This window comes from Coloeus monedula (assembly GCF_965178545.1).
Source record: "Coloeus monedula genome assembly, chromosome: 10".
Classification (NCBI taxonomy): domain Eukaryota; kingdom Metazoa; phylum Chordata; class Aves; order Passeriformes; family Corvidae; genus Coloeus; species Coloeus monedula.
The window spans coordinates 405,866-431,592 of NC_138790.1; the positions used below are offsets into that span (position 1 = coordinate 405,866).

Here is a 25,727-nt window from a genome sequence, read left to right on the forward strand (position 1 = left end):
ATGGACGAGCACGGGAGAGAAGCCACCCACAGGCTCTCTACCGGTGGGCTCCGGCAGGGCCATTCTCAGCACGTACTAAGAGAGTCGGGTTCGGTCTCTGGGGGTGAGGAAGAGTCAGCAGGTGCTAACCCAGTGACCCACGAGGGGGACTTGCACACACATTACATTGCTATTCAAAGAAATTCCAGGTACTACCGATCCATGAGGCTGCCGAACAGAGGGAAAAGAAAGACTTCGAGAGAGGCCATGCACATGGGGCATGCTACAGGTGAGTACTGACCCAAACAGCATTATGCTTCCTTTTCCAGTGAGATTAGGAACTAGAGGAGTCAATAGAACAGGAAAAGGACAGGGAAGATAGAAAGCAGCTCAGCAGTCAGCACATAACAAAACACCCCTGCCCTACAGCACAGCTGGCAGAGGAGTGCCTTCTTTGCTCAGCTTGGAAATGTAAAATGGTTGGATGTTTAAAGACACTTCATGACAGAGAATCTAAACATATGTGGGACTCTGCACTGCCACCCCTCTGCTCTGTAAGAGAAAAATAACTTAGACATGAAGCTGTCAGTGAAGTAGGGACTTCTTCAGCATACAGAAATCACATATTCAAAAGTACAGAAAACAGTCAGCAAAACCAGAGGAAATTGCAATGGTTCCTTATGAGGGAGGAACAAGACTTCTCTGAAAGTGAAGTTACTGGCACTTTGCATTGAAGAGAGCTGTAAGAAACACCTAGGCTCCCTTTGAACAAGGAGGCTGAAATAACAGGAACACCATCCAGAACATACCTGCATTCAGCCATGGCTTCAGAAGAAAAGGAATGAGTTGGCTTTTCCTGAGTACAAACAGTAGAGAGCATGACTGAAAGGCCAGGCTGTCACAGAACTGGAACCTTATCTGAGCAGATGTCTGTGAAAGAAGCAAGAGAAAGATAGGAGAAATGAAGAGAGCCAGGAAACGAGCTACTGCAACACATTGGGAAGCACTGGAAACCGGGCTGCGTGAAGGAAATTGAAGTGGTTTTAATTGAAGTCCTAAATGGGAGAGACCTGGAACTGGGAACATAGAAAACACCCTTTGCTTCCATCTCCCAGGTGCTCAGAGAAACCGAATTTTGTAACTCCTTCACAGCAAAGTTACCTATCCTATCTTCAGGTTATAATCTAACAGAATGAATGCACTGGACTTTGGATAGCTGTATGAATCAAAATGATACACCACTGCTGATGTTCCACTGCTCTGCAAACCACTGAAAGCTATTGCTTTGTTATGTAGCAGTAAAGCCATGTCTTCAGCTCCTGAAAGTAGATCAAGTTCCTTAAGAAAAAAAAGAAGGTCCTCCACCCCCAAAATAAAAGAGGTCTGGGAAATGTCCCCAAGAAAATAGGTGTGTCCTGCATGCCTCGCCACGGGAGCCATTATATTTCAGCAGTATAAAGGTCCATTCAACCCTGTGGCATGGGCAGAAGGAAAATTCCCTCCTGTCTCCAAGTTTCCAAGCAGACAGCAGCAAAGAGCTCCTGTTTAATATTCTGCTACTGTGGCAATGAGGTTTGTGGATAAACTGAGCATTGCCTATGCCAGAGCAGAGCTGCTCTCCACCCTGCGGGTGCAGAGAGGACCAGAGCAGAGCCGCTCTCCACCCTGCGGGTGCAGACAGGACCAGAGCAGAGCCACCCTCTGCCCGCCTCCCACCGCACTGCTGCAGAGCTCGCACAGCCCAGACCCGCCCTCCCTCCTGCTCCCGGGTGTCACAGCGTCCCCACAGCTGCCGAGGAGGTCCTCACCCCTGCGACCTGCAGCTGCCAGTACAGCAGCACCAGCACAGAAGGACGCACCTTCTCCATACACCTGCAGCGTCATGGCATCAGGACGCTGGCACAGGAGGACATGCCTTGTGTCTGGCCAGTGTCATTGAGGACGGACAAGCTAAGAGAAGGGCTTCTCTCTTAGCAACTCATTAGAGCATCCACGAGGCTGACCTGCGCGTCTCTGCCACTCCCCTCCCTGTATTGCCACTACTGAAACAGGATCGGTTCCAAACAGGGCTTTTTCTTCCATGCCTGCAATTGTTCAGCAAGACACCCTGGGAACATGTCTTTTCTCCAGTCTGTACAGCAAGACCTGGGCTAGGAGCAATGGCTCTTTCTCCAAGGTGACTGTAGCAAGTCCTCCTCAGAGCTACAGCCTTTAAGTTCAGCTAGGATTGTGTAAGCAGCATTTCTGCTCTCTCTCTCTACCTCCCTGAATCCATTCCCTCTCCCTGAAACTGGACAGCGGGTGCTTCTACACCAGCCTCATTTGTAGCAGGAACTTCTGACAGCATTTGCTGACGTGCATGGAAGCAAGGGATGGGTGAGCTATTTTATATTGCCTTCCAACACATTTGAACAGCAGCTATCCAAGAATGTGACTCAAGCTCAAATGTTAACCTGTTCTCATTTTGCTTAGGGAGTGACAGGAGGGGAGGAGAGGGGAAGGCAAGAAGACAGGAAGAGACAGAAAAGACAGAGTAGGATACAAAATGAGAAAAATAAAGACTCAAGAAATGAGATCACAAAAAAACCAATTTAAAATTATCTAAATCCAGCTGAGGGAAAGGCTTCCATATGGGTACCCTTTGCACCAGCCCAGCTTTGACTTATAGCCTAGGAGTTGTAAAACATAATAGATGCTTTTCTTTAACTGGAAAAAGAATTGTTGGGGGGGGGGGGGGTTTAAAGCAATCTTCTTTGACAGAAGGATAAAGTGTTTAAACTATTCAAAGTGACTAACTCAAACTACTGTTTCATAAGGCCTTGGCTCTATTTTAGGAGGTTTTAAAACTCTGGATGTCATCCCTTCCTTCTGAAAATTGATTAAAAAAAGTTGCATCAGAAGCCTGCTTCAGTCAGAGCACTGACCTGACTGTGCTGTCACCAGTGTGAAAGACAAACAGAATTATGACTAAGACCAAAATATTTCTAATAAAAAACAGCAAGGCCATTTATCAACAAGCCTCAAACAATGGGAGATTTCATTTGAAAAGTGAGATGCATCCTCTCCTGCCAGCTACTGCAGTAGTAAGCCTTGGACTTAATACAACTTTGACTCCCTGTGAAAGGACCAGTGGTTCATCTGAGGGAAATTGGAGAAGCAATTAAAAGTAAAGCTCCTCTCTCACCAAATCTAACCTTGATTTATCCAGTAAACTGAACATCTACTGTGTGCCTGAAAGCAGAGCAGTAATGAAGCCTTGACTCAGGAAACCAAATATTGGCATGCACAGGCACACACAGCTAAACCTTTTCTGCTTAAAGAATTGCACTGAAAATCACTCATGTTGGGACCCAGGCTGCAGTGGTGAGAGTGCTATTCACATACATAAGAACTGATACCTTATATCCAGCTTCACCTTTTCTCAACTGCAATTGCACTATGCAAGCTGATGACACTTTGATCTTGTTTGAAAATCAAAGCTAAAATATAACCACCTTTGTGTCTGTAGTCTTCCTGTTACCTTTGGTGTAAGCAAACCACAACATACCGTAAAGGTAAATTAAGAAAATAACTGCTTTAACACCCTCTTGACTTTCTCTTATATCACAGGTTCACTCAAAAACAACGAGCCCATCAAAGAGCCTCTGAATGTTTTATCTCATAAGGGATCACCATCTCCAGCAAACTCTGATCCAACAACATTAGACGAATTATTGATCCAAAGGTAAGGAGGTTCCCATGCAGGGTATTCCCCATGCCTTCCCTGAAAACTAGTCAGAGTGGTGTCAGAGTAAGAATGCTTCTTTTGGAAAGGACAGCTGAACTCAGCTGTAGCTCTGATCCATGCCTTCTCACCTTGACTTGTGGTGCTGCTTTCAGTCTTAGTGACTTATACAGTATAGTATTAGCATGGTGGTAAAAGGGTCTTATCAATGTGGGTTTGGAGAACACAATGAAGGAAAAAGGGGGAACAAGAAGAGAGTGGGGAAGATGGAAAAAAGGGGAATGTGATGCAGGATCACCCAGCAGTGTGAGCAAACTGGGCAGACTGCATTGAGCAGTTTCTTGAGAATAAGGAGAGCCTGTGGGCATTTCCTTATGGAACATCCCAACATCAGAGCAATCCAACTCTTGGCCTTCATAGCGAGCTCTCCTGAAGCCTGTTGCACAACCCCACATGGAAAACAGGATTTTATAGATGAAGAAGTAGCTACAAAGATGTTTTCTAAAGTATCCGGACTCTTTGTTTGCTGTTTACTTTAAAGAACTGATAAGCAACAGAGGCTTTCATTGAGGTAGTCCTTTTTGGCTTAAAATCCCTCAACAACCAAGGTCCAGCAGAAGACCCTGGTCCTACAACTCAGAAATTTACATACATCCCATAAATCTGCCCTCACCCCTGCTCTCTTGGCACCGCAGCCAGGCAGAGAGAGGAGCAGCTACCTATTCCCCCATTTTCAAATATAATTGAGGTGTTCTCCCAAACTCTCCAGCTACTTACCTCCTGTGTGTACAACTGTGAGATAGCCCCTCTTTCTACTGGAGATCAAGCTGGAAGTAGTAAGCACTTGTCCTTTAAGGATGCATGCATCCTGCTGCACCATCTGGTCCTAATTACTGAGACCAGCTGTGTTGGTGTAATACAGAGTGCCTTTCCAGGCACCTTTCCTTATGGAGAGGACTCCAACAATTTAAGCCAAATGTCAAGTTGGATTTAAATAAATTAATTGCCTTGGCTAAAATTGATTGCCCCTTGGCCACAAACTGAGCATATGAAACTAGACAGCCACAGTCTGCTGCAATGTCAAACCCATCTGTCTTCCTTTCTTTGGGGCATAATCATCACTGTCAGTCTGACATCCTGACACTGGCACTTAGGAAGCTCTGAAATGTGCAATTTCTGATTCTCCCTGGAGCTGGAAACAATGAGCCTGTGCTGGGAGTCAGTTTTATCAAAGATGCTGCTGTACACAGAGCCTGACAGGTCAGTACAGGTTCTAAGTCATATGTCTGCTAAAAGCAGGCAGTGCTGCTGAGTGGCATCTCTTGAAACTGAGCACAGAGATTTAACAGAGAATGAGACCAGAGTTCCAGCTCAAATTCAACCCATGTCCTCTTCCCTTATCCAAAAGATCAGTTGTAATTTATAAGAGAAACGCTAGAAATCTGCATTGGGAAAGCCTGCAAGAGCCTAAAAAATTGCCATTATTTGCAGTAATCAGTATTATCTCACTTCTATTTGGAAAAAATGGCCATTATGCAAATAAGACATTTAAAATATTATTGCTGGTCTCACAAAATGCATTTAATTTCTCCCCAAAAAGAATAAATCTGGTACCTGCCAGCTAACCATTCTTCTGAAAGCAGAAGCTAGCAGTTCTGCAGAAGAGACAGTACAGGCACCGCTGACCAGGCTGGGGAGGTCCATGACGTTCTCAGGAGTGGATCTCCACAGTCCTGAGGGCAAGTGGAGCAGCAGTGCTGCATCTCTTCACATTCAGAAGCATCCTACACCAACCAAATAAATACTAGGGCTGGGCAGTCACAATCCCTTCTCCTTGCATGAAGATAACCAGCAGGTCTGACACAAATGGGTTCTTCAAAGGCAAGGATGTCATTTCACATATGGCCATGCTACATAATTCAGGGCAAGAAGTAAACCCAGCTGGGGAACATAGTAAAGAGCTCAGGAAAAGGAATTGTCATCTGCAATGTACTCAGATGGGATACAGACTTTGAGTTGAATCTACATGTCTTTCAAGCCCTGAGAATAATAGAGTAATTCACTGATCTCAGGACATTGATGTCTGAAAACAAGATGTCCTCAAACATTATTGCTGGTGTTCCAAACTCTGGATGGCCATGGGCCATCCATAAGATACTTCCTAACAGAGTTTTTATGCCTAACTATGCTCAAAGGATATTTTTTCCCCATGACCTTTCTCTTATGTGATCTCCAGCTCCCCCTAAGCACTCTACAGTTCTCCACAACATTCCATGGCTCTGTGTCAGTCTTGCACATTGTACAAAGGTCCAAACCCCTGCAATGATGAGCCACTTACCAACAATCCAGCTGACTTGCCCTGAGCATCTCAGTGCTGAGCTTCTAGCAGAATTTCTGCTTCCCAGAGTAACCAGAGCCAAAGCCCTGGAAGGAGCTGAACTCAAAAAAAGCTGGTTTTTTGCACTGGGATCGGTCCTTCCAGCTCTGGTGTGGCAGCAGTTGTGCAGAGATCATAGACAGCTGTCACAGAAGATGCACTGGAAGAGAAACACAGTGTGAAACTTCAGTTTGCAAAGCTCATGGAGGTCACTGATCTACCAGTGCAGAGCAAACTATTTCTTTATGCTGCTTATGAAACCTCCAATTCAGATAAACAAGGGCCATCTAAAAATCTTTTGATCACATTTGATCTGAGCTCAAAGAATGGAAGTACTACAACAATGAATACAAATACTCCATCAGTACACCTCCATCGGCAAGAGGGAATCTAACTTGTTTGAATTCCTGCAAACACCTGTATTAGAGAGAAACAGCACACATGTGAAATAGCACAGCACTCTGAAGGGTGCTCATGGGAGTTTGGGTTAGCATCCCTCAGCCCAGCACTCTCGGTCCTGGGCAGCAGAGGGCACTGCTTTTATAGCCTGATATAACCAGAAGAGCAAGAAAAGCCTCTGGAGAGTCCGGGACTTGGATTGCAAAAGGCCTTACACCGTACTTGAGCAGTTTCCTTCTACTTACGAAATACATTTCTTAAAGTTACCTCTTCTTTATGCTGCCAACGGCGCTTCAATTTGCGAGTGGCGAAGTCAGGAATAGCTGGTGCAAACATCTGTTAACCAAATCTTTAAATTTTGTTGCTCTACAACAAATTTTTCTTCTTTCAGAGATAGATAAATAGATAATTTTTTTCTATCCCTCTTTTTGTGCAATCTGCATCCTAAAAAGTCTAAGAGCAACCATATTTGCAGGGAGAAGTATTTTAAAAACTAATAAATTTTCAGTAAAAATAGCCACTGTAGGTATTAAAATGTAATTACTGTCAAAATCTCATTATGTCACAGGATCACACAGAATAGCAAGCAATAACATACACAATTCTAATAAAGCATCCTTCCAGCATACAGCCAATGGAGATCCCAGTCCCAACCTGCCCACCTGTTCCACCCAGTGTCTGCTTGCCAGGTTTTTCAGCCCACTCATGTTTTCATTATTATGCAAGGTCTAGGCTTTGCCCTCCAGGTCTCCCAGTCTGATCTGCTTCATCTGGAAATGCCCTGACCCCCAGGTTCTCCATCGATCTTTTTGTTTCACTCCTTTTCTATCAGCTTTAACTTGTAATTCCCCACACAATTTCCTCAGCCTACTATTTCCCAGAGATGTTATTCTTCTCTCTTCCCCCTCTGTGGCTCATATCTCAGTGTCCTTTTGGTCCACAGGCTCTTCACCATTTGGCTCCTTATACAATCTTAGTATCCCACCCCTCCTCCTAGCTCCAGTGCCAAATTTCACTGTCTTTTCCAACACACTATTTCCTGAAGCATCCAGCTGTGGGTGAGTTCCTCTCTTCATAGCAGTCCCCTGGTCCAGAAGTAGACCTCTTCCTCTCCATGCTTGAGTCTTGCTCCTTCTGTTTCTCAGTCCAGTAGTTTTCTCATCATGCTGACCGCAGAAATTGCCTTTATTCACAGTGCCTGGATCTGGACCAGGCAGCTTTTACAGCTACAATATCAGAAATTATTTTCTCAGCTCTCAGCACAGCACACATTCTCTCCATGGGCAGGAGCTCAAGAATTTTAGGTGCTAAAATATAAGTCTAAAATTTGTGTGCATTGTGGACAGTGGAAAAGGGCCTGTAATTCTATGGATTTTCATGAGTGTGGAAAAGATAAAACCCTTGCAACCCCCAAATTTCAACATGCATATCAACAGAAAGCAAAGTTTCTCAAAGGAGAGAACAACAGGATTTCTGTTTTCCTTTAATAGGGATCCAATAATATTTTCCTAAGTCTAATAAATTGTTAATTTTTTTAATATATTAAAAATAACTTGTCTCTGGCAGATGGTCAGTAAATAAAAGTGTAACCCTGATGATTATGACCATCAAAAGGTTGGAAGCACATAAAGATAAAGATCTCATAAATGGAAATTCTGAACATTTTTAGTTATTGGTAAGGCTGCCAGTCCCAACAGATATAACTGAGGTGTTTTGATGAAAGCTTAAGGAGCTTCAGGATAAAAGATATGCTTTTAGCCTTTAGGATCTAAAAATACTAGGGATGAGAGTTTCCACCTGTCTACCATTAAAAAGTCAAAAATCAGGAACAGAGATTGCCCAGACGCACTGATTGCCAAAATCACCATTAAAAACCACACATGAACAGAGGGAACCTGAATGAAACTGAGGTATAAAAAGGCCTTGACTAGGTTTTAACATTCAAATCTATTAATAAACTTCACACTTCTCAATAATTTTGTTAGCTCAGATTTAAAAAGTGCTTCTTACCTCATCTTGTGACCTTTCTTGGTGTGAAACTCCCACTGACTAGAAAGAAGGGTTTGGGGAATTTTTCATGAATAAGATCTGCTGGGCTGCCTCTTCTCTTTTTAGTTGCTAGAAGAGGAGATTTAATTTCTAAAAATTGCTATAAAACAACATTTAGAAAATGCATTTCAATTTCATTCGAAAACAAGCTCTTTGCACGGCTTTATTCTAAGGATTGCTTTTGAGTTGAAATACACATAATAAATCTTCATTCAAATGATTACTCATTTTTCAAAATTACTAGTGCCTGAAAATACAGAACAAGATTGGGAATTCATGCCTCAAGTGTAACTTAAATGAGATAATTGTGATAAACTAATTATAAACTCTCATCTATCATCATATTTTTAACACAACAGGGACCAGGTCAACCAATATTTAAAATCTTTTCCAGCAGCAGTACGGTGAAGCTGGAAACAGTCTGCAACAACACAAACCCCTTCTTTGCAGGACATATGCAAGCTCAAACCCTCTTCCCTTTGTCCACAGGGAGCTGAACCACAGTCATGCTCCATGCCAATAGAGCATGGCCACCAAAGATCATTTCCAGTGCCTTTATGCTTGTGGACCCTAAGAGTTCCAGAGACAAAACTGGGATTTGGTCTGTTGGGGCATTGTATGGCTTCTGTCACCAATGAGAGCGGAGGGCACACAGCACCGCTTCTACAGTGATGAGGGAGGATTCTTATGGGACTTTAATGTGTGTTGTTCTAGTAGTCGGATTCTTTCTTTCCCCCCCCAACTAGACAAGGAATTTTAGGATGAATTAAAGGGGTTTTGGTGAGAAAACTGGTTTGTCATCATGAGTTTGTACTGATTTTGGTAACTGGGGAAAAACTCTTTAGGCTCTGGATCAAATTGCTTGTTGCTACAGTGAGAGAAAAAAGAACACCTCCTCCAAACTCCTACCTAATGGTTAAGATTAGGTGGAGTAGGAACTTCTCCAGGCCTGAGCCTGCCATTTCACAGCAATGAAAAATTATCCAAGGTGGCACTGCCATGGTCCTGACATCCATCTGCAGTTCTGCCATCTCTGGCACTCCCTTTGAGCTCACCCTGTGGTGAGACAATACACACACAGAGCTAGTGCTACCAAAAAAATGAATCATTTTCCAAGAGTTCAGCTGCCCAGACCTGCTTACTGTGAATGGGATAAGCTTGAGTAAGTGCTGGCATAAAAGCAGAGGTAGAAATCTGCCTCAGGGAGTCGAGTGAAAAGTGGAATTGAGCAGCTAGGCCAGCTTAAACTGCATACAAAGTCATAACAATTGCAGAAGTAGGGAGGCATCTTATAGCTATTCTACTTCAAAGAAATAGTTCAATATTGAATGACTTGAAGTAGTATCTGGAGAATAAGGCATACAGCATGTTCAAGCACCTTTCCCAGTGACCAGAGAAAGCAGTGCAGCTCCAGGAAGAGACTGACCTGCCCTGGAATAGGTAGTAACACGTGGGATGCAAGGGAATAACACGTCTCTGACTTCAACCTGGATCCCCCACACCCAGCATGAAGATCCCAGTCACCAGACCACTGTGACAGAATCACTTGTTTGCCTGCCTTTAGTTTCTGTGACAAACTTTAGAAGTTTTCTGTTTTGTCCCCAAACAGAAAAGCAAGATTTAGAAAATCACAGCAAATTTTGTATGACAAAAACATCTCCTTCTTGCTAAATATCATTTTTTTGTTCCAGTTCCATGAGTGCTGGGAACACTCTGTCATCTCACTTGGGAGAAAAAGTATTTCTCAGGCACTTGTTTTGTTTATGGATATTCTCTGTATGTCAATGTGAAGTACAAGAATAAGGCTGGGGAAGGAAGAAAGAACAACATCTTTGAAAGTTGAAATTACATTTAAAAAAGAAACAGTCCTAAAGGAAGGAAAAGTAGAGTATTGCCATGCAGTGGAACAGCTCTCTGAGACACGGAAACACAAGCTGGGCCTGCCATGGCCACAGGGGGCATTTCACTCCCAGCTGGTGTTTCACCTCTTCAGAGCTTCCACTGGGTTTATTATTGTTAGTGCTTTCTGTGATATTTTCAAGTTTTCATCTCAGACCAAAAGTAAAATTAAGTTGGAGAAAGTGAAAGAAAAGGGAAGACAAGCAGGATCAAATTACCAGACAGTTATGGGATCATGGAAAGATGCTTTCTATTTCTGAATGCTTATCATAGCATGACCCAGACACTTTTTCTAAGAAGAAGTTTCAATTTCCAACAGATTTAACCCTTGAGAGTGAAGCAATGTGAGAGGTTAAGAATCTGCTAAACTCCTAAAGCATACTTCTGAAAGATTTTTTTTTCTTAGTTAATAAAGCCAGAAGTTATATTTAGATATATGTTCATTCTAGTAGTGTCAGTTCAGAGCTTAAACACTGATTTCACTTTGCATACTAGAGAGAACTCCTCACTGCTCTTGGTCTTTGCCTTGAGAAAACAGTAAACAGCGTATCTGATTTTCCAGATTTCAGGATAATGAAGAGGCTCCCTTTTTCTAAGAAAGAAGCTTTTTAGCAGCCCACCCACTCACTAAAACCCTTGACAATATTCTTGCCCTGGCAGCAAGCCACCAAAACATGAGTTTCAGATAGTTGCTGCTGCTTTATCCCGTCCACAAGGTTTTGGCCACCCCCTCACTCACCTGGCTCCCCCCAACCCCCTAATCCCCAGTGCTAAATGGCTGATAACACATACTGACCATCTATCCAGTGAAAATCTCAGCCCCAGCTCTCAGGCTCTCATCCCCCTAAGTACAACACAGGCTCCAGCTCTCACCCTCACCCTGGTATTTCCTTTCAGTTGTCCGATTCTTCTAGACCTCCTGGTCTGGGACTGGACAAGGACCGCACTTGCAGCCCTCTCTGAGCCCTCAATGACATTTCCAGCTGTTTTTCTTTCCCGTTCTGCTTCTTAATGACTTAAGGACTGAGCTCTCCAGTGTGCCAGATCTAGATCTAGTTCACATAAGCTGAAGGAGTTTTTCTGGTCATGTGCCGATTAAAAGCTATCCTGACATATCATTTAGCAAAATCAATATAAAAATGATAAAAAGGAAGCCATTTTACACATACAGACCACCAGACGGATTTTATGTTGTTGCATAAATTACCTTATCACATACAGAAAAAACATCACGGTTATTTATGCAACAGGGAGAGAGCAAGCACAAGGAATAGCTGAGCATTTTCCCTCTGTTAACTCCTCAGTTGCAAAGTGGTACAGATGACTTTTTTTTTTTGCTGAGGGTTATTAAGGTGTAGTGAAGAGCTGCACCCAACCTGTCCACAAGCACTCGAACTGATCCGAGGATGTAACCGTACTCTGGAGCTCAAGAGGATTTATCCCTGAGGCGGAAAAACAATTACTTGAACGAAGACAGATATAGATCATTGAGTACTGAGATACTTACTGCCTAAACGAGGGAATATATCCTTATGGAAGTAGCGACGCTAAGGAAGGGGAGATGAGGGAAATGACCGAGCGGGTGCGAAGCCCTGCCGGAGAAGGAGAGGCGGATAGCAGCCAATCCTGTGGGGTAATCAGGGGTGCGCTTCCCGGCAGGAGGGATTAGGCTGAGTTTCCCAGTTACATTCCTCCATCTCAGGGTTTCATTCCTGGAGAAGAAATGCACCATATGCACCAGATCTGGAAGCAGTTCAGGAGAACCCCCCTCTGCCACCCCCTTTCCTCCCTCAAAGCCGGCGCTATCCACACATAAGCAGAGAGGTGCAGGGGATGGGGGGCAGCGCTGCGCCCCGGGGCTGAGGGACGGGAGGTCAGTGCCGGGGCAGGACCCCCTCCTGCTGTGGGGTGGCCGTGCATGGAGGAGAGGGGCTGTGGCATGAGGTGGGACGGGGTGTGTGGGTGCTCGCTGAGGGAGGGTGCCTTGCTGGGGAGGGAGGGAGCGAATGGAGAAAAGGGCTGCCCTGCATCGGAGGAAGAAGCCTCTCTGCAGGAGCGCAGGGGGGATGGAGGTAGGGGTGCCTGTGAAGGTGGGGGGCCTCTGGGGCAGGGATTGCTGCCTTTTGGGGGGGGCCCTGGGGAGGAGGGAGTCAGCCTCCCGGCGGAGGAGGGATCTGCGCTGGAGCGCTGGAAGGGAACCGGGGGGCTGAAAAGGTCTTTGCGGGCAGGGGTGCCGGGACGGGGGCGGGGGACTCTGAGAGGGGAGCTTGCGGAGGAGGGGAACGACACGACACCTGAGGGGGGCTCGGAAAAGGTTTTGGAGGCGTTGAGAGGGTCTGCAGGGGGGGCTCTGAGGAGCTCTGAGGGCTCCGAGGGAGCACGGCTGGGAACTGCCGGGCTTAGAGGGGTCTCGGGAGGGATTTGGGGAAGGCTGAGGGAGGTCCGCCGGGGTTTGGCAGAACTCCATGGAGCCTCGAAGGAAATCTGGGAACGAGGAGAGGGGCTGCAAGGGGCTAGGGGGGCCCTGAGGGGCTGGTGGAAGCCCGCGGCGAGGCTCTGAGGGGATTTTGTGGGAGTTTATGTGGGGAAAATCTGTGGGGAGGCTTTGAGGAGAGTGTGAGGGGAGGCTGTGAGGGGGCTCTGAGAGGATTTTGATGGAGAGCCCCTGGGGATACCTGACAGGGGATCTGAGGGGATGCTCTGAGGGGATTTGAGGAGGCTGTCTAGAGATTTAGGGGAGAGCCATGGGAACGCTTTGGGAGAAGGGAGTGTCTGAGGAGATACTCTGAGGAGACCATAGCGGCTCTGAGGGGGCTTGGGGGCTCAGAGGGCCTGGGGGGTGCTGCGGGGGCGCCCCGAGGGCGGCCGCAAATCCCCTCTCCCTCCCGTGCAGGCTGCTGCCTTCCTACCCCCGTTACCGTGGCAACCGCCCGGGCTCCCCCAGCCCCGCACCGCCGCTGCCGCCGGAGCTGCTGGGCAGCCGCCTGCCGCCGCCGGCCATGGAGCTACTGGCCGCGGCCCTCAGCGCCGCCTGCGCTCTCGACCAGGACGGCTCGTCGGGACAGCCCGGCAGGTGAGGGGGGTGCTGAGGGCGGGGGGCGCGGGGCGCGGGCGGGCGTAGGGGCCGCTGTCCCGCCGCTGTCCCGCCGCTGCTCTGAGGGCGCCTCCGCCTCCCCGCAGGGACCCCGCCGCCGCTGAGGAGACCCCCGCCGCCGGCACGGCCGAGGCACCGCCCGCGCACCCCATGACGGCCGACTCCTGGAGGAGCCTCATCGAGCACATCGGTAAGGAGCCGTGCCCGCCACGGGATGTCCGGCCGCCGCTGCGCCCTCGCACAACTTCGCCGCTTCTCCCGCTCCCCGCTCCGACGGCGGCACAGCAGCCCCTAGAGGTGCCCCTCAGCCCAGCCGGACCGCCCCTGCCGGCGCCCTGAGCCCCCAAACCCGGAGCTAAAGACAAGCGATGCACAGCCGGGGGGGGTCTCGGGCGGGGTAAGGGCTTGTGCTGCAGGACCCCAACTCCCTATCCTCGCTGGGAACTCCCTCACTGTCGGTGTAAAACATCATTACTGTGGCTTTTTGACATCTTTAGGGGCATCCGGTTTGCACGTTGCCCGGCAGGAGATTAACGCTATCTCTGAACAGCCTGACCCTTGTTCATAAATAATGATTATTCTTGTGATTACAAAACAATTGATCATTGAGGCTATCCCAAACTTTCTACTAAGATACGATTTTGCATACTCCAAAAGGCATAAGACTAAAGTATTTTGTCACCCATCCTGTTGGACATTAGTTGTATGCACCAGGTTCTGCATCTATTCAGTGTAACAGCCACTGGCATAGCACTTGCTACGCAGGAGTAAGTTATTTTATCCTTTGTGGTCTCTAAAAAGGCAAAGTTGAGGTTATCTGGGTGGCTGTGGAGGAGAGGACTGTTATGCTTTTGCTCTTATGGTTTTTTTGGTTGTTTTTTTTTTTTTTTAATCTCCTGTGGGATGGGGAGAGGACCTCCACAGCTTGTTTCTTGGTTTCCCACATCAGAATTGTGACATTCCTCAGAGGGATTTCATCAACAGCAAAGTTAAATCACATCCTGAGGCAGGTTTTATGGTGGGAATATAGAAGCTTTGTTTCTAAACACTCCTGCTCAGCTTCAGGAAATAGAATCAACATACTTGAATCTAGAGAGCAGGAATGTAGCACTTAGCTTGGGAAAATCGAATAGATAACTCTCACGAGCAGCAATGCAAACCTTCCTGGCAGGAACGAGAAGGCTTCTCAGGCCATCTCTGCTGTTTGGTGTCGGGCTGTGGCATGCAAGGCTGATTCTTGGTACACCACTGGGACAGTGCTGGAGAAGGAGGCTGGTGTGAAACCAGCAGCCTGCCAGCAACTGTCAGACAAACGAGCTGAGTTTGGGGCCTTCTGGAGGAAAGTGGTGAACAATTTGCATGAGTGTTGCCAGATCTGTTACCTGCTTTTGGCTGTGTAGATACTAATCTCCCAAGGGAGCTGTGTCAAAACATTGTCAGTTTACTGGGACTGTGCACCTTAGAGGTGAGATAAAAATACTAAAACCAGCAGGAGTTCAAAGCAACCCTGTTGCTATATTCATATATATTGTTATGTGCTGTATATGAGAGGGAAGCTGTGCAAAAGCTCTGCACACAGCAGTGTAACTGCAAGTAGGTCTCTTGCACCTTTATGGAGGAGACTGGGTTTTGACAACCTGAGGTGCTATGTTTATCCCCACCAGAGATGCTACATCAAATGGCTGGAGCTCACTCACTCCCTTTCCTCCCTCCTGCTTTTGAGACATTAGTGGACTCTTTGCCTGAAACTGGAGCAGAGAATTTCAGAGAAAACGTCTCTGGGCCTCCTGAGATTTTACATAGCTTTCAATGCAATAACATTTACTTTAAGAGCGCTGCTAACTCTCTAAGGTGAGGATTTCCGCAATTAGTAACTAGTTTTTCAATTCCCCTCCCAGGTTTTGAGAGAGCTGGGAAAGGGAGACTGTGACAGCAAAATTAAATGGAATAAACAGAAAGGGAAATGTCTGTTATGTACTATAAAAATTATGTAAACATGCCTTAGGAAGATCAGTCTTAACACTTAGGGCAACAGATAACAAACTCGTGCTCTGACCACAGGGTTAGCCTTTAGCCAGGTCACAGTAGGGACAGCTGGGACATCAACCAATGAAGGGAGCTTGTACAGGTCTCTGACATTGTGTACTTGTTCACTTGCTAAATGTAAGCATTTACTAAATACTTATATCATCTGAGTCACATTCAGCTATCGATCTCAGCTTTTTTTGTACACATTCATTCAGTTCCCAGAGGTATTGTTCTCCTTTCAACATGTCAAAACCTTATTCCTTGACCTTTCATCTGTTACCCCTCCTGTGCTGTGACCATCTCCTGTTCCATCTGGACAAGGCTTTGGCATAGCTTCTCTCCCTGTCATCTACGTAATTTCTCTACCCATTGTAACCTCTTTACCAACATATGGGTAGATCCTTAGGACCAAGACAGCGGGGATATCTTTTATCCTTGCTAGTACAACCCTCCTTGTTTCTTCCTACCCTTCTCCCTAAACACCCACCTGTCTTTTGTCTTTCTTCTGTACCACCTTTCTGCTTTCTCCCCATATTGCTCTCTGTGGTAGAGCTTCAGCCAGTCTCTCTTCAGCTCCCTCCTTAAAATGAGTTACCTTGGTGTCATTTCCAATTGAGTTCTGGTGGTGGATGCTTTCCATCAGTCAGATCTTTCCATGTCTGTATTTGCCTTTGCCTGCCACTGACAGCTCCGTAGCTCTCATCTGGTCAGTCAGGGAACCTGGAAACAAAACCAGCTTTCATTATCTGGGTTTTATTTCCTTAAAAGCAAGAGGGAAATAGTCTTGAGGATCTTTTCAAAAGGGCTGCTCTTCAGATCTGCACAAGGGATGCTAAATCCCCCTTACACAAAGCATCCTCTGACTTGCAAGGCAGAGCCAGCAGCACAACATGGCTGTATACTTGCAGTCAGACACTGCAAGTATAATTATCTCCAACTTGAGTAAAATAGATTACGCTTCAGTTTCCCAGCATGTTTTCCCTTGAGCCAAATAATGCCCACGCTGCTGCAGGATGTTACTTCCCAGCCTGTCCTGCTCTCCATGAGGCAAAAGAACCCAGAACCCTTGAGCACAGGCTGACCATACGGATCAGTACCAACAAAAGCAGCTCCAATTTAGCAGGCTCTCTGCTACATTCCTGAAGGAGCCTGCTACATCCTCAGCACCCTCTCTGATGGTGAAAAATAGCCTGAAATGCTTAGGAAAGCCATATAAACCTAATTGACACAGAGAGAAATTACATAAGTGGCAGCAGCATGCAAAACTTCAGGGGAAGTCTCCTCTGCTCAGTGTTGTGTAGGAAGCTAACAGAAGACTATATGGTTTCCTAGGCACAGCTACCCTTACTGCTATTTTAATCCGGTGTCGAACATCTTTCCAGGAAGAACAGATAACAGGACATACTCGCAGACTGCAGCCATGCTGTGCTTGTTCCTGCCTTTCCCCAGCACATTTCCCATATAGTTTTAGCAGTGACTGGTACAAAGCCTCATTGTAACTGGTCCAGAGATTTTACAGGCAGCAACATCTACATTTCTGCCCACCCTAGACTAACTTTTAATCCCATTGTGTCTCACCTTATAACACAGGGAATCTCAGACCAAATATCATTAATACGTGTGATCAGATAAATTTTAACCCCTAATGATTCAGACAAAATAAATTATGTAGCATGGTTTTTTTAACATCAAAGGCTTTTCTCTTTATTCATTCATGCTACACTGCAATTCAAGTATAAACCAAGGGAGATAATGTAAACTGTGGCTTCCTCAATTTCATTAAGGGAGGAAAGTGACTCAAAATGTGCTCATGCTCTCTTGCCTTTACATGTCTTCTAAATTACATTTTATATTCAAGCAATTAAAATTCTGGGTCCTACAGACGGTTCAGAAAGAGAAATGGGACTGTTTGAAAGCCCTCAGAGAGACAAAGGATGTTCTAAAGAAGGGCAATGAACTTCAGGATTCCTACCTTTTTCATGCTGTCAGTTGATATCAGAGTGGGGGCAAATCCTGTGCAATTTCATCCACTCCTGAAGTTAGCAATTGAAACTTGGAAGACACCTGGTGTCATTGATGTGGTGCCACATGGTATGAGTTCAGAGCCTGTTCCTTAGTGCTGTAGCAAATAGGTACCTTTTGGATGTTAATTTTGTATCTTCAAGCATCATAGAAACAGGGAAGGGAAACAGCGGGATATTAAGCAGCATGTCCAAGGCTAACCATGAAGTCCATACCAAAACAAACCTAGTAACTGTAGCTAGTTGTCCCAAAGCTTCACCTGTCCAATGCCAGTAACAGCAGCTCAGTGTTTCCTCATTAAGGATTTTTGTGGCCATCAAATTCCTCTTTTTAAAGTAATTTCGATGTGTGCAGTGTTACTTTTCCAAACACACATTTAAACATAGATATCAACCTATATAACTTGTAACATAGTAATATAACAGAGAAAATCAAGGTTTAAAAGACATTTAAGCCTGGCAAATCACTTCTTTTATGTCTTCTGAGTGATCACAGATTCATCTGACTGTGTTACTAAATGTTTTGTGAGAGCAGATTGTTGACAACAGTTTAGATTTAGAAATGGCCTTCCATTTATAGTTTCCACTTCTGGCTGAAATAGGAATGCCATAATTGGCTTTTCACTCTGCACAGAAGGGATCTCTCTCACCTCTGCTGAGGTGAACTAATGCAAAGCAATTGTCCTTTCCCACAATACTTTTCTACCATCTTGTTCAGTTGTAACCTCTCATACCTGTTATGTTCCTTCCTAGGGCTCTTGTACCAGGAGTATCGAGATAAATCTACGCGCGAAGAGATTGAAACCAGGCGACTGCAGGATTCACAGACAGACCCTGAGGAGACTTCACCCAGTGAGGAAACCCCATCTGAAGCAGAACCCACAAGTACAATCGAAAACAAAGCTCCACCACAAATCAATTTGCTGAGAAATTCCAACTCTAGGTTCAACTTATGGCAGGATCTTCCTGAGGTCCAGAGCAGTGGTGTCCTCAGCATCCTCCAACCAGATGAGATCAAGCTGCAGGAGGTAATGGGGGAAGGCAGAATGTTTCTTAATCGTGTTGCTGCTAAAAAGGGGAGAGTGAATTAGGCCAAATAATCCAGATTTAAAAACTAAAAGCTTTACAGCAGTCACAGACAAGCCTTGCCCTGTTGAGTACTTTCTGAGTTGCACTGGTTAGCACCGCTCACTCTTTTTTGTGAAACTGCAGAAATTGTTCTATATACTGTTGCTGCTGGACATTTCTGCAGCAAAAGGAACTTCTTTTCCCTTTTCTGATTCAGTGTTAGGAGCAATTTACAAAGGAAGAGGGACAATGAGGAGGTTTTTACAAAAGAGCTATTGGTTCCAGAGCACATTAATCCTTTTCTGAAGTTACTATCAGGACACATAACTTTCCACCAGAAATCTTAGAAGAATTCAACTGTTAACTGTAAGGTTTTGAATATGATGGCATTAATAGAAATAGAAGAGATAGAGATTGATAAACATCCTTATATTTAATTGTTGTTACTTGGAGTCTATTGCAAACAGTAAAAAATAATGACAGGTATATTTGCATTTAGCCATGCAGTGCAGTGACATCACTGTTTTAGAGCCATGTGCTGTGACTTACAGGACTGCATCAGACAGTGAAAGGAGTGGGTGGGGGTAGCTGTCACAAGCAATGACAACATCAGTCACACCACAATTTACAACTGGTTGCTATATTGGGTAGCATGGGGAGTGTGAGTGCTCTTTGTCACTGCAAAGCACTGCATTCATAGTCACCAGTGGAGAGGGCAGGCTGTGCGCACTGTGCATTGTATGAGCAGTGGGCATTCCAAGGCTCAATCCCGCAAGTCTGACTGTACTCCTGCACCAGGATTGCTTCTGATGAGATGGTTGTTGGCAGTGTATCTGTTTAGCCCTGGTTCACAGGATTGTACCCAAAGTGCTGAAGAACTTCTCAGGGTGCAAGCAGTCCCTGCTAAATTCACTTAGACTTGCATAATCCATACTGATGAACACCTTGTGCACACAGTACCAGTCCTGGCTAAGGCTGTAACTTGACTGTCACACTGAAAAGGCTCGTATTGTGCACTCCAAGGGTATGATGGGCAGGGCTGTGTTATTCACATCCTTAGTGGAGGGGACTTGGTGTTCATATACAGTAGTTTGGGCTGGCAAGCACAGGCTGTTAGTGTGTCAGTGTTAGGGCTGAAGGTGACTGAAATGATTTGTTGCTTTTCCATGTTCTTCTGCGCTGGTTATCCCATACTGGATTTGTTCTGTTTACCTGGCAAAACACAGTACTTCCAAGTGCCAGCATTACAAACACAATCTGACATCTGAAAAAATTACAAGCTTTTCTTTTTATTTTTGCTTCAAAATGAAAAATCTTTTATGGAGAGATATTTGCTTAAAAGTGTGCGTTATAGATTTTAAAGCTTGCCATTTCTGCTAAGTTACATTCATTACCTGTATGTGTTTTTGGGAAAAAATCTCTGTGCTGCTAAAACCCAAAACTCCACATTAAGTGTGCTCAATTTTCTTCTCACTGTTAAAATAAACAGAGGAGTAAAGCAGTTGGAGAATGGGACAATGCTGTCATACTGAAGTGCTGTGCCTTCTCCACTGTTAGTTTATCAGATCTGAAATTTTCTTCCTGCTTGTTCTGGGATTAGCACACTAAGAGATTATAAAATTTCTCAAAGCCAGAAAGCTGTGAAATTGGCTGAACGTTGAACAGATAGAGTGGAGAATTTGCTTTGTGAGGAGAATCAAGGTCAGAAAACAAGGAGGGCTGGAGAAGCTATTGAAGAGATGATGTTGAATTCAGCCTTGCTATAAGCAAGCGCTACTTGCTCCTGCAGTTCTGGAATCTTACTCCTGTTGGATGTGAACTGTCAGAGTGAGCTGTACATGAGGGTTTAATTTGATGAATGCAAAATGTTCAGCTTCATGAAGGAGAATTGGGGAAATTTTCCTGAAGTACAGGACAGCAGAAATTCTGGAGTAAACATCTTAAGTACAAAACTGTATTTTCTGACCCATTTTACCTTCAAAGCTGTAGTAAACACAGGGACTAGTAGAGCTTGCATGTCTTCAGTCAGAAAAGGTGGAGCAAGAGTATTATTTTAACCACAGGGAGAAATACTGGTACACAAATGGAAAGAAAGTTGAAGTTAACACTCTGCTGCATAGCTGAGGAAGGGAACACCATCGTAGCTGGGACAGAGCAGGGCTTAAACAGTCAGAGAAAAAGCTGGTTATCTGAAATAATCTTCAAAGAAGAGGAATCTGGTGTTCATTAGTGGCAATGATGGAAAATTACTGAGCAGTTTATCAATGTGAGATAAAAAAAAAAAAAAAACAGGTTTTCAAGCATCAAAACAAGAAACTTGACTGGAAGAGCAGTGGATGCTTGAAAAGTGTCATAGAAAGTGATTTTTTATTGTCCCCATTGGAACAAACAAGCCAGATATTTTCACTATGGATTTCATTATTTCTTTAGTATAGCCTGCATTCTGCACCTGCCCTTGCAGGTCTGGCACCCTCCACTATGGCAAACAGCAAACATACACAAATTCTACAGTCAGACTTGGCAGAAAAATATTCCTGACTTGGAGTCTCGGGAAAGCTGCAGTGCAAAATGATTGGAGGTGTCCATCTCCAGGATAACTGGAAGGGACAGGCTGTCCCAACACATCCTGTGTATCTTTGCCTATTTGCACTTCTCTCATTTATCAAATTAAAAGGTACAGTTAAAGCTGTAAAAGTTACATTTAGGACTGAGCCAGTCATGCAGAAAGAGAGAGGTTCACTCACAGGTTCAGCAGGTGCCTGGGTAAAGCTTCTGGGAGAAGCTGAGCCAATACTCCTCCACTTTTCTAAATAGGAATCTAGCCTTGAAAAAAAATCCAGCATCCTCTTATTCCTCAAACACTATCTGTTCCATGGTCACTGACTAAGTTCATCTGTATCCGCACCCTTTGCTCTGTCTCCCTTCTGGGGGCTGTGCAGGCACAGCCTCCACCTCTGGTGCAGGAAATGACCTGTTGGACTTAACTGCCCACTGGGAACATTTCCTAGGCTACCAACCCTGCGAAGAGCTGAAATATCACTTCAACTGCTATTTTAGCAGCTCTGAATTGAGTAGCAGTCCCTCCTTGCTGTTCCCATCCACCCAGATCTTGGACTGCAGCACAGTGTCAGGGACACAACCCAGGTCTCTACCTCGAGTTCTTATGTGACGCACAGTGATATTTCCAGGAAAAGGCTAAAAACTGATCAGTGAAAAATTCCAAATCCTTTCTTTAAAGAGGAAAGACAGACAACAACCAAACCACAAGACAGACCCCCAGCTAATTTAGAAGATATTTTTCTACCTACACATCACAAAAAACACTGCATGTACCTGTGGCTCCATCAGACCTCCTCAACTCTAGCTGGCCTCCTGCAGCCGCTGAGAGCCAGCAGAGCTCAGGGACTGGCACCCGCACTGCCTGGCCAGCTCCCCCTCAGCAGGTTGGAACAGAGGAGCTGTGGGCAGGAGGGGAGCATTGTAGCAGCTTTAGCTTCAAGGAAACAAAACTTTCACTGAACTACCAAAAGGTTCCTCTCTTAGTAATGGCAGTATGGGCCATGGGCCCTACAACAAAGAACCCAAGATACACCTTCAAGAGATGCCTGAAGGATCTAACAGCTTTTCATTGTGTTGAAGTTCTTGTGAGAATCTTCAGTTAATCTTACTTCAACTAATGGATTCAGTAGTTGTGCAAATAAACACCTTTTGTATCTACCTCTGAACAGAGACAAAAGTACACAGAGAGTAGGGGATAACAGTGGACTGTCCCTGCAGCACTTGCAGTAGGTAGAAGACTTTATATCTTCATCTCATTAAACTGATTTTTATCTCTGAACCAAACCACTAATTTGTCTTTCTGCTTCCACAGACCACATCCTTGGTCTGAAGAAGCCAAGCTTTGCTCCAGAGTTTTCTCTTCTAACAGGATAAGCAAAGGCTGAAATTTGGAGACTATTTATGATTTCTGGTAGTAGTTAGGGACTACTGTGTCTTGTCCTGGTCTGTTGTGAATTGGGGCAGGAAAGTGTATGGCCAGGGCTGACCAGGGAGTCTCACTTGGACGGTAACCGCTGTATTTCCTCTAGGTCAGGGCTGATGGTTGTGGGAGGAAAACTGCCCTGTTGAAGTCACTGTCCCCTGTAATATGTGGCAAATGCATTGTGGGCTTACCTCACCCTGCAGCCTGGGCCTGCAGGGCGGGTGCAAGGTCCGTGGCTGTGCAGCACAGATGTTCTCATTAATGCCTGGTGTGCCTCTCTGTAGAAGGTACCTGCTGATTTCCACCTTTGGGATTTTCTCCAGGCCATGTTTGAGCTGGTTACTTCCGAAGCATCGTATTACAAGAGTCTGAATCTGCTGGTGTCTCACTTCATGGAGAATGAGCGTCTGAAAAAGATCTTACACCAGTCTGAGGCACACATCCTCTTCTCCAATGTGCTGGATGTCATGGCTGTCAGCGAGCGGTAAGTCAGCTGCTGAATGGCACTGAAAGCAGTAGTTTTAGGTAACTGCAGTTGTAGAGGGATGGAGGAGCTGATTTCTCCTGGGAATTGGCTGGGACAGATAGGTCACAATTAATATGGGTGCTGACTTTCTCATCTAGCTTCCTGTTGGACCTCGAGCAGCGGGTAGAAGAGAACATCGTGATCTCGGACGTGTGTGATATTGTCTACCAGCACACAGTTAATCACTTCTCTGTGTATATCACCTACGTCTCCAACCAGACCTACCAGGAGAGAGCCTACAAGCAGCTTCTGTGAGTTCTAGACCTTGTTGCTGGACTGTTTTGTAAAACTATACAGGCCACAGATGGGTTGATGCAGGTAACATGGAAAGTAAATTCAAAGCCACCATTTCTCAACTGTAGGAAATATTTGTGGTGCATGCATGGCCATATGCTTCTGAAATGCACGTATTTTTAAACTGCAAGTAGAGGCAAGAGATGGAAGACCAAGAATATAATATAGATCTCTGATGACAAGAACAGCCACTGCTTTTCCCAACCTTCTCCAGAAGGCATTTGACCTTCCCAAAGTTCATACCTAATTCTTTTTCAGAAAACAGGATTTTCTTAAAAGGAGGGGAAAAAAGCTGTTTTCTTTACATTCTAGTGTTACACACACAGACCTAGGCCTGAAGATATAATCCAAGATATTTTTGTAGTATTTTTCAAGTTTAGCAAGTCTTTTGGTCCAGTAGGAATTCCCTGATACCAGCTCCAAACAACAAGTGCCCTACAAGCTTGTCTTTGAGAGGAGGAGAATCAATTTTTCTCTAGTTACAATGTCCTGGATTCTTTTAGGACAGCCCATTGCACATGCTGCAGTGTATTTTCTCCTATAGCAGCAGCTGGTTCAGGCGAGTGTAACAATCTCTAATCCTTTCCTTTCTCTGCTCTCAAACTTTTGAGGAAAAAAAAGCATTTTAAGGGGCCTCTATTGAGCTTGGCCAGCTGTTCTCTCCAAAAGGAGGGTACCACAGAGTTTCCTTCAGTCAGAGGTGAGCAATACAGCTGCAGAATAGAAACAGTTTGCCCACAGCCATTATCGAAACACTTAGAAGCAAAGCAGCAATAGGCTAGGTTACTTGAAAAGGACCTGTTGGAGATGAGGTATTCCTAAGTGTGAATTCAGAGGGCAGCATTTCTTTTGTCTGGGGGAAAACATAAAGCAAATTGAAAAGAACAGACTCCCTTCCCCAGGCTCCCAGCTAGCACAGGAATTTTGCAACACTTGGCTGAACTCAAAGCCTGAGGTGTGTCACAGTTCCCCCCATTTGACTGTTCCTCAGACACACGCAGGTCCATTCTGCTGTGAGTCACACTGTCACACAGGTACCTGCTGCAGAAGGGAGGAACACTGCCAGTGGCTTCTTCCGAATGTTTTAAAGAATGCACAATACAGACAGGTTTTGCACAGTTAGCAACCTCTCTGCATCCACGCTGTTTCGGCTAGCCAGGACTCCAACAGCCCGTGGCTGCCAGGAAGCTTTGTCTGCCTGTGGCAGCCGGGACTGCTCTGCTCTGCACAGCTGTGTCTGTGGCCCAGCTGTGCCCTCATCTCCTGCAAACACCATCAGGGAAGGCACGGGCACGGCCCCTGCCCTTCTCAGGCCAGATAATGATTACCATCCTCTAGCTAAGCAGCAAGGAATGTTCAAGCTTGAGCTACTTTGTGGCTTCTCTTGTTCTTATAACTGTGTGAATTTCACCTTATCACAGAGTTCCAACTGTGTAAAAATATATAATTATGCCTCTGACTCATTTACTTGGACACACACACCCCATTCACATACACCTACACACGCAGCGTATGCTGCTGAGCTGGATATGAACACATATGAACACTGCCATGGCTTGTACATTAGAAGACTATTTTTTCCCTCCCCCAACACTATAAATAGTTTTAAACTAAAATACACCCAGAGGCATTCAGTCCCCTCCTCCCCTCTTCTCTCCTATTGGGAGAGGCGAGGCAGATGCTGTCTCCGGGACCAAGCCACTTTTGGGTCACCAGCCGTATACCAGAGTCCCAGGCAGGGTAGCACTCAAAATTCTCAGTTTCTCTGTCTCTCCTCTCAGGCAGGACAAACCAGCCTTTCGGGAAGTGATCTCACAGCTGGAGCTGGATCCCAAGTGCAAAGGCCTGTCCTTTTCTTCCTTCCTGATTCTGCCATTTCAAAGGATCACTCGGCTCAAGCTGCTGGTGCAGGTAGAGTTTTGCTCTTCTCTCTCTCACAAAGGTCTTCTGGATCACTCCTGGAATTTTCCTTTCCAGCAGCTGTGAATGGGGCTTAGATACAGCCACAATTGACCCTACAACTGAATGAAGCCTTTCCACAGAATCAGACATTCTCCATAACTATGGGAAAAGGATTTCAGTCACTCAGAGTCTATCCCCAAATTAGTGTAGAATTTGCCAGATAGCTTTTACTGAGTGAAAGAGTTGAGGAGGAACTTTGTTTAGCTGCCAGAAGGGGTAGCAACAGTCCATTAACCCAGCTGCCTGATGGTTAGGATGATGACACACAAATGCAGAACAGCTGGATGACATAGGGATGCTACACCGTTGTGGCTTGGGCCAGACT

At 45.4% G+C, this 25,727-nt stretch overlaps 1 protein-coding gene across 2 annotated transcripts in view; it reads left to right on the forward strand.

Moving 5' to 3' along the window:
• NGEF (neuronal guanine nucleotide exchange factor) overlaps nucleotides 1-25,727 on the forward strand; it is a gene marked incomplete at its 5' end in the record, with an annotated part of 35,640 nt that continues 9,913 nt past the window's right edge. The window contains 9 exons of one of the 2 annotated variants that reach the window (XM_082287719.1): nucleotides 1-268; nucleotides 3,589-3,703; nucleotides 10,220-10,276; nucleotides 13,321-13,500; nucleotides 13,608-13,711; nucleotides 18,324-18,598; nucleotides 22,944-23,104; nucleotides 23,245-23,397; nucleotides 25,222-25,351. In XM_082287719.1, the coding sequence (XP_082143845.1) occupies nucleotides 1-268; nucleotides 3,589-3,703; nucleotides 10,220-10,276; nucleotides 13,321-13,500; nucleotides 13,608-13,711; nucleotides 18,324-18,598; nucleotides 22,944-23,104; nucleotides 23,245-23,397; nucleotides 25,222-25,351 (1,443 nt within the window). The remainder of the gene's footprint in view (nucleotides 269-3,588; nucleotides 3,704-10,219; nucleotides 10,277-13,320; nucleotides 13,501-13,607; nucleotides 13,712-18,323; nucleotides 18,599-22,943; nucleotides 23,105-23,244; nucleotides 23,398-25,221; nucleotides 25,352-25,727) is intronic. The other variant, XM_082287720.1, reaches the window with a different exon arrangement.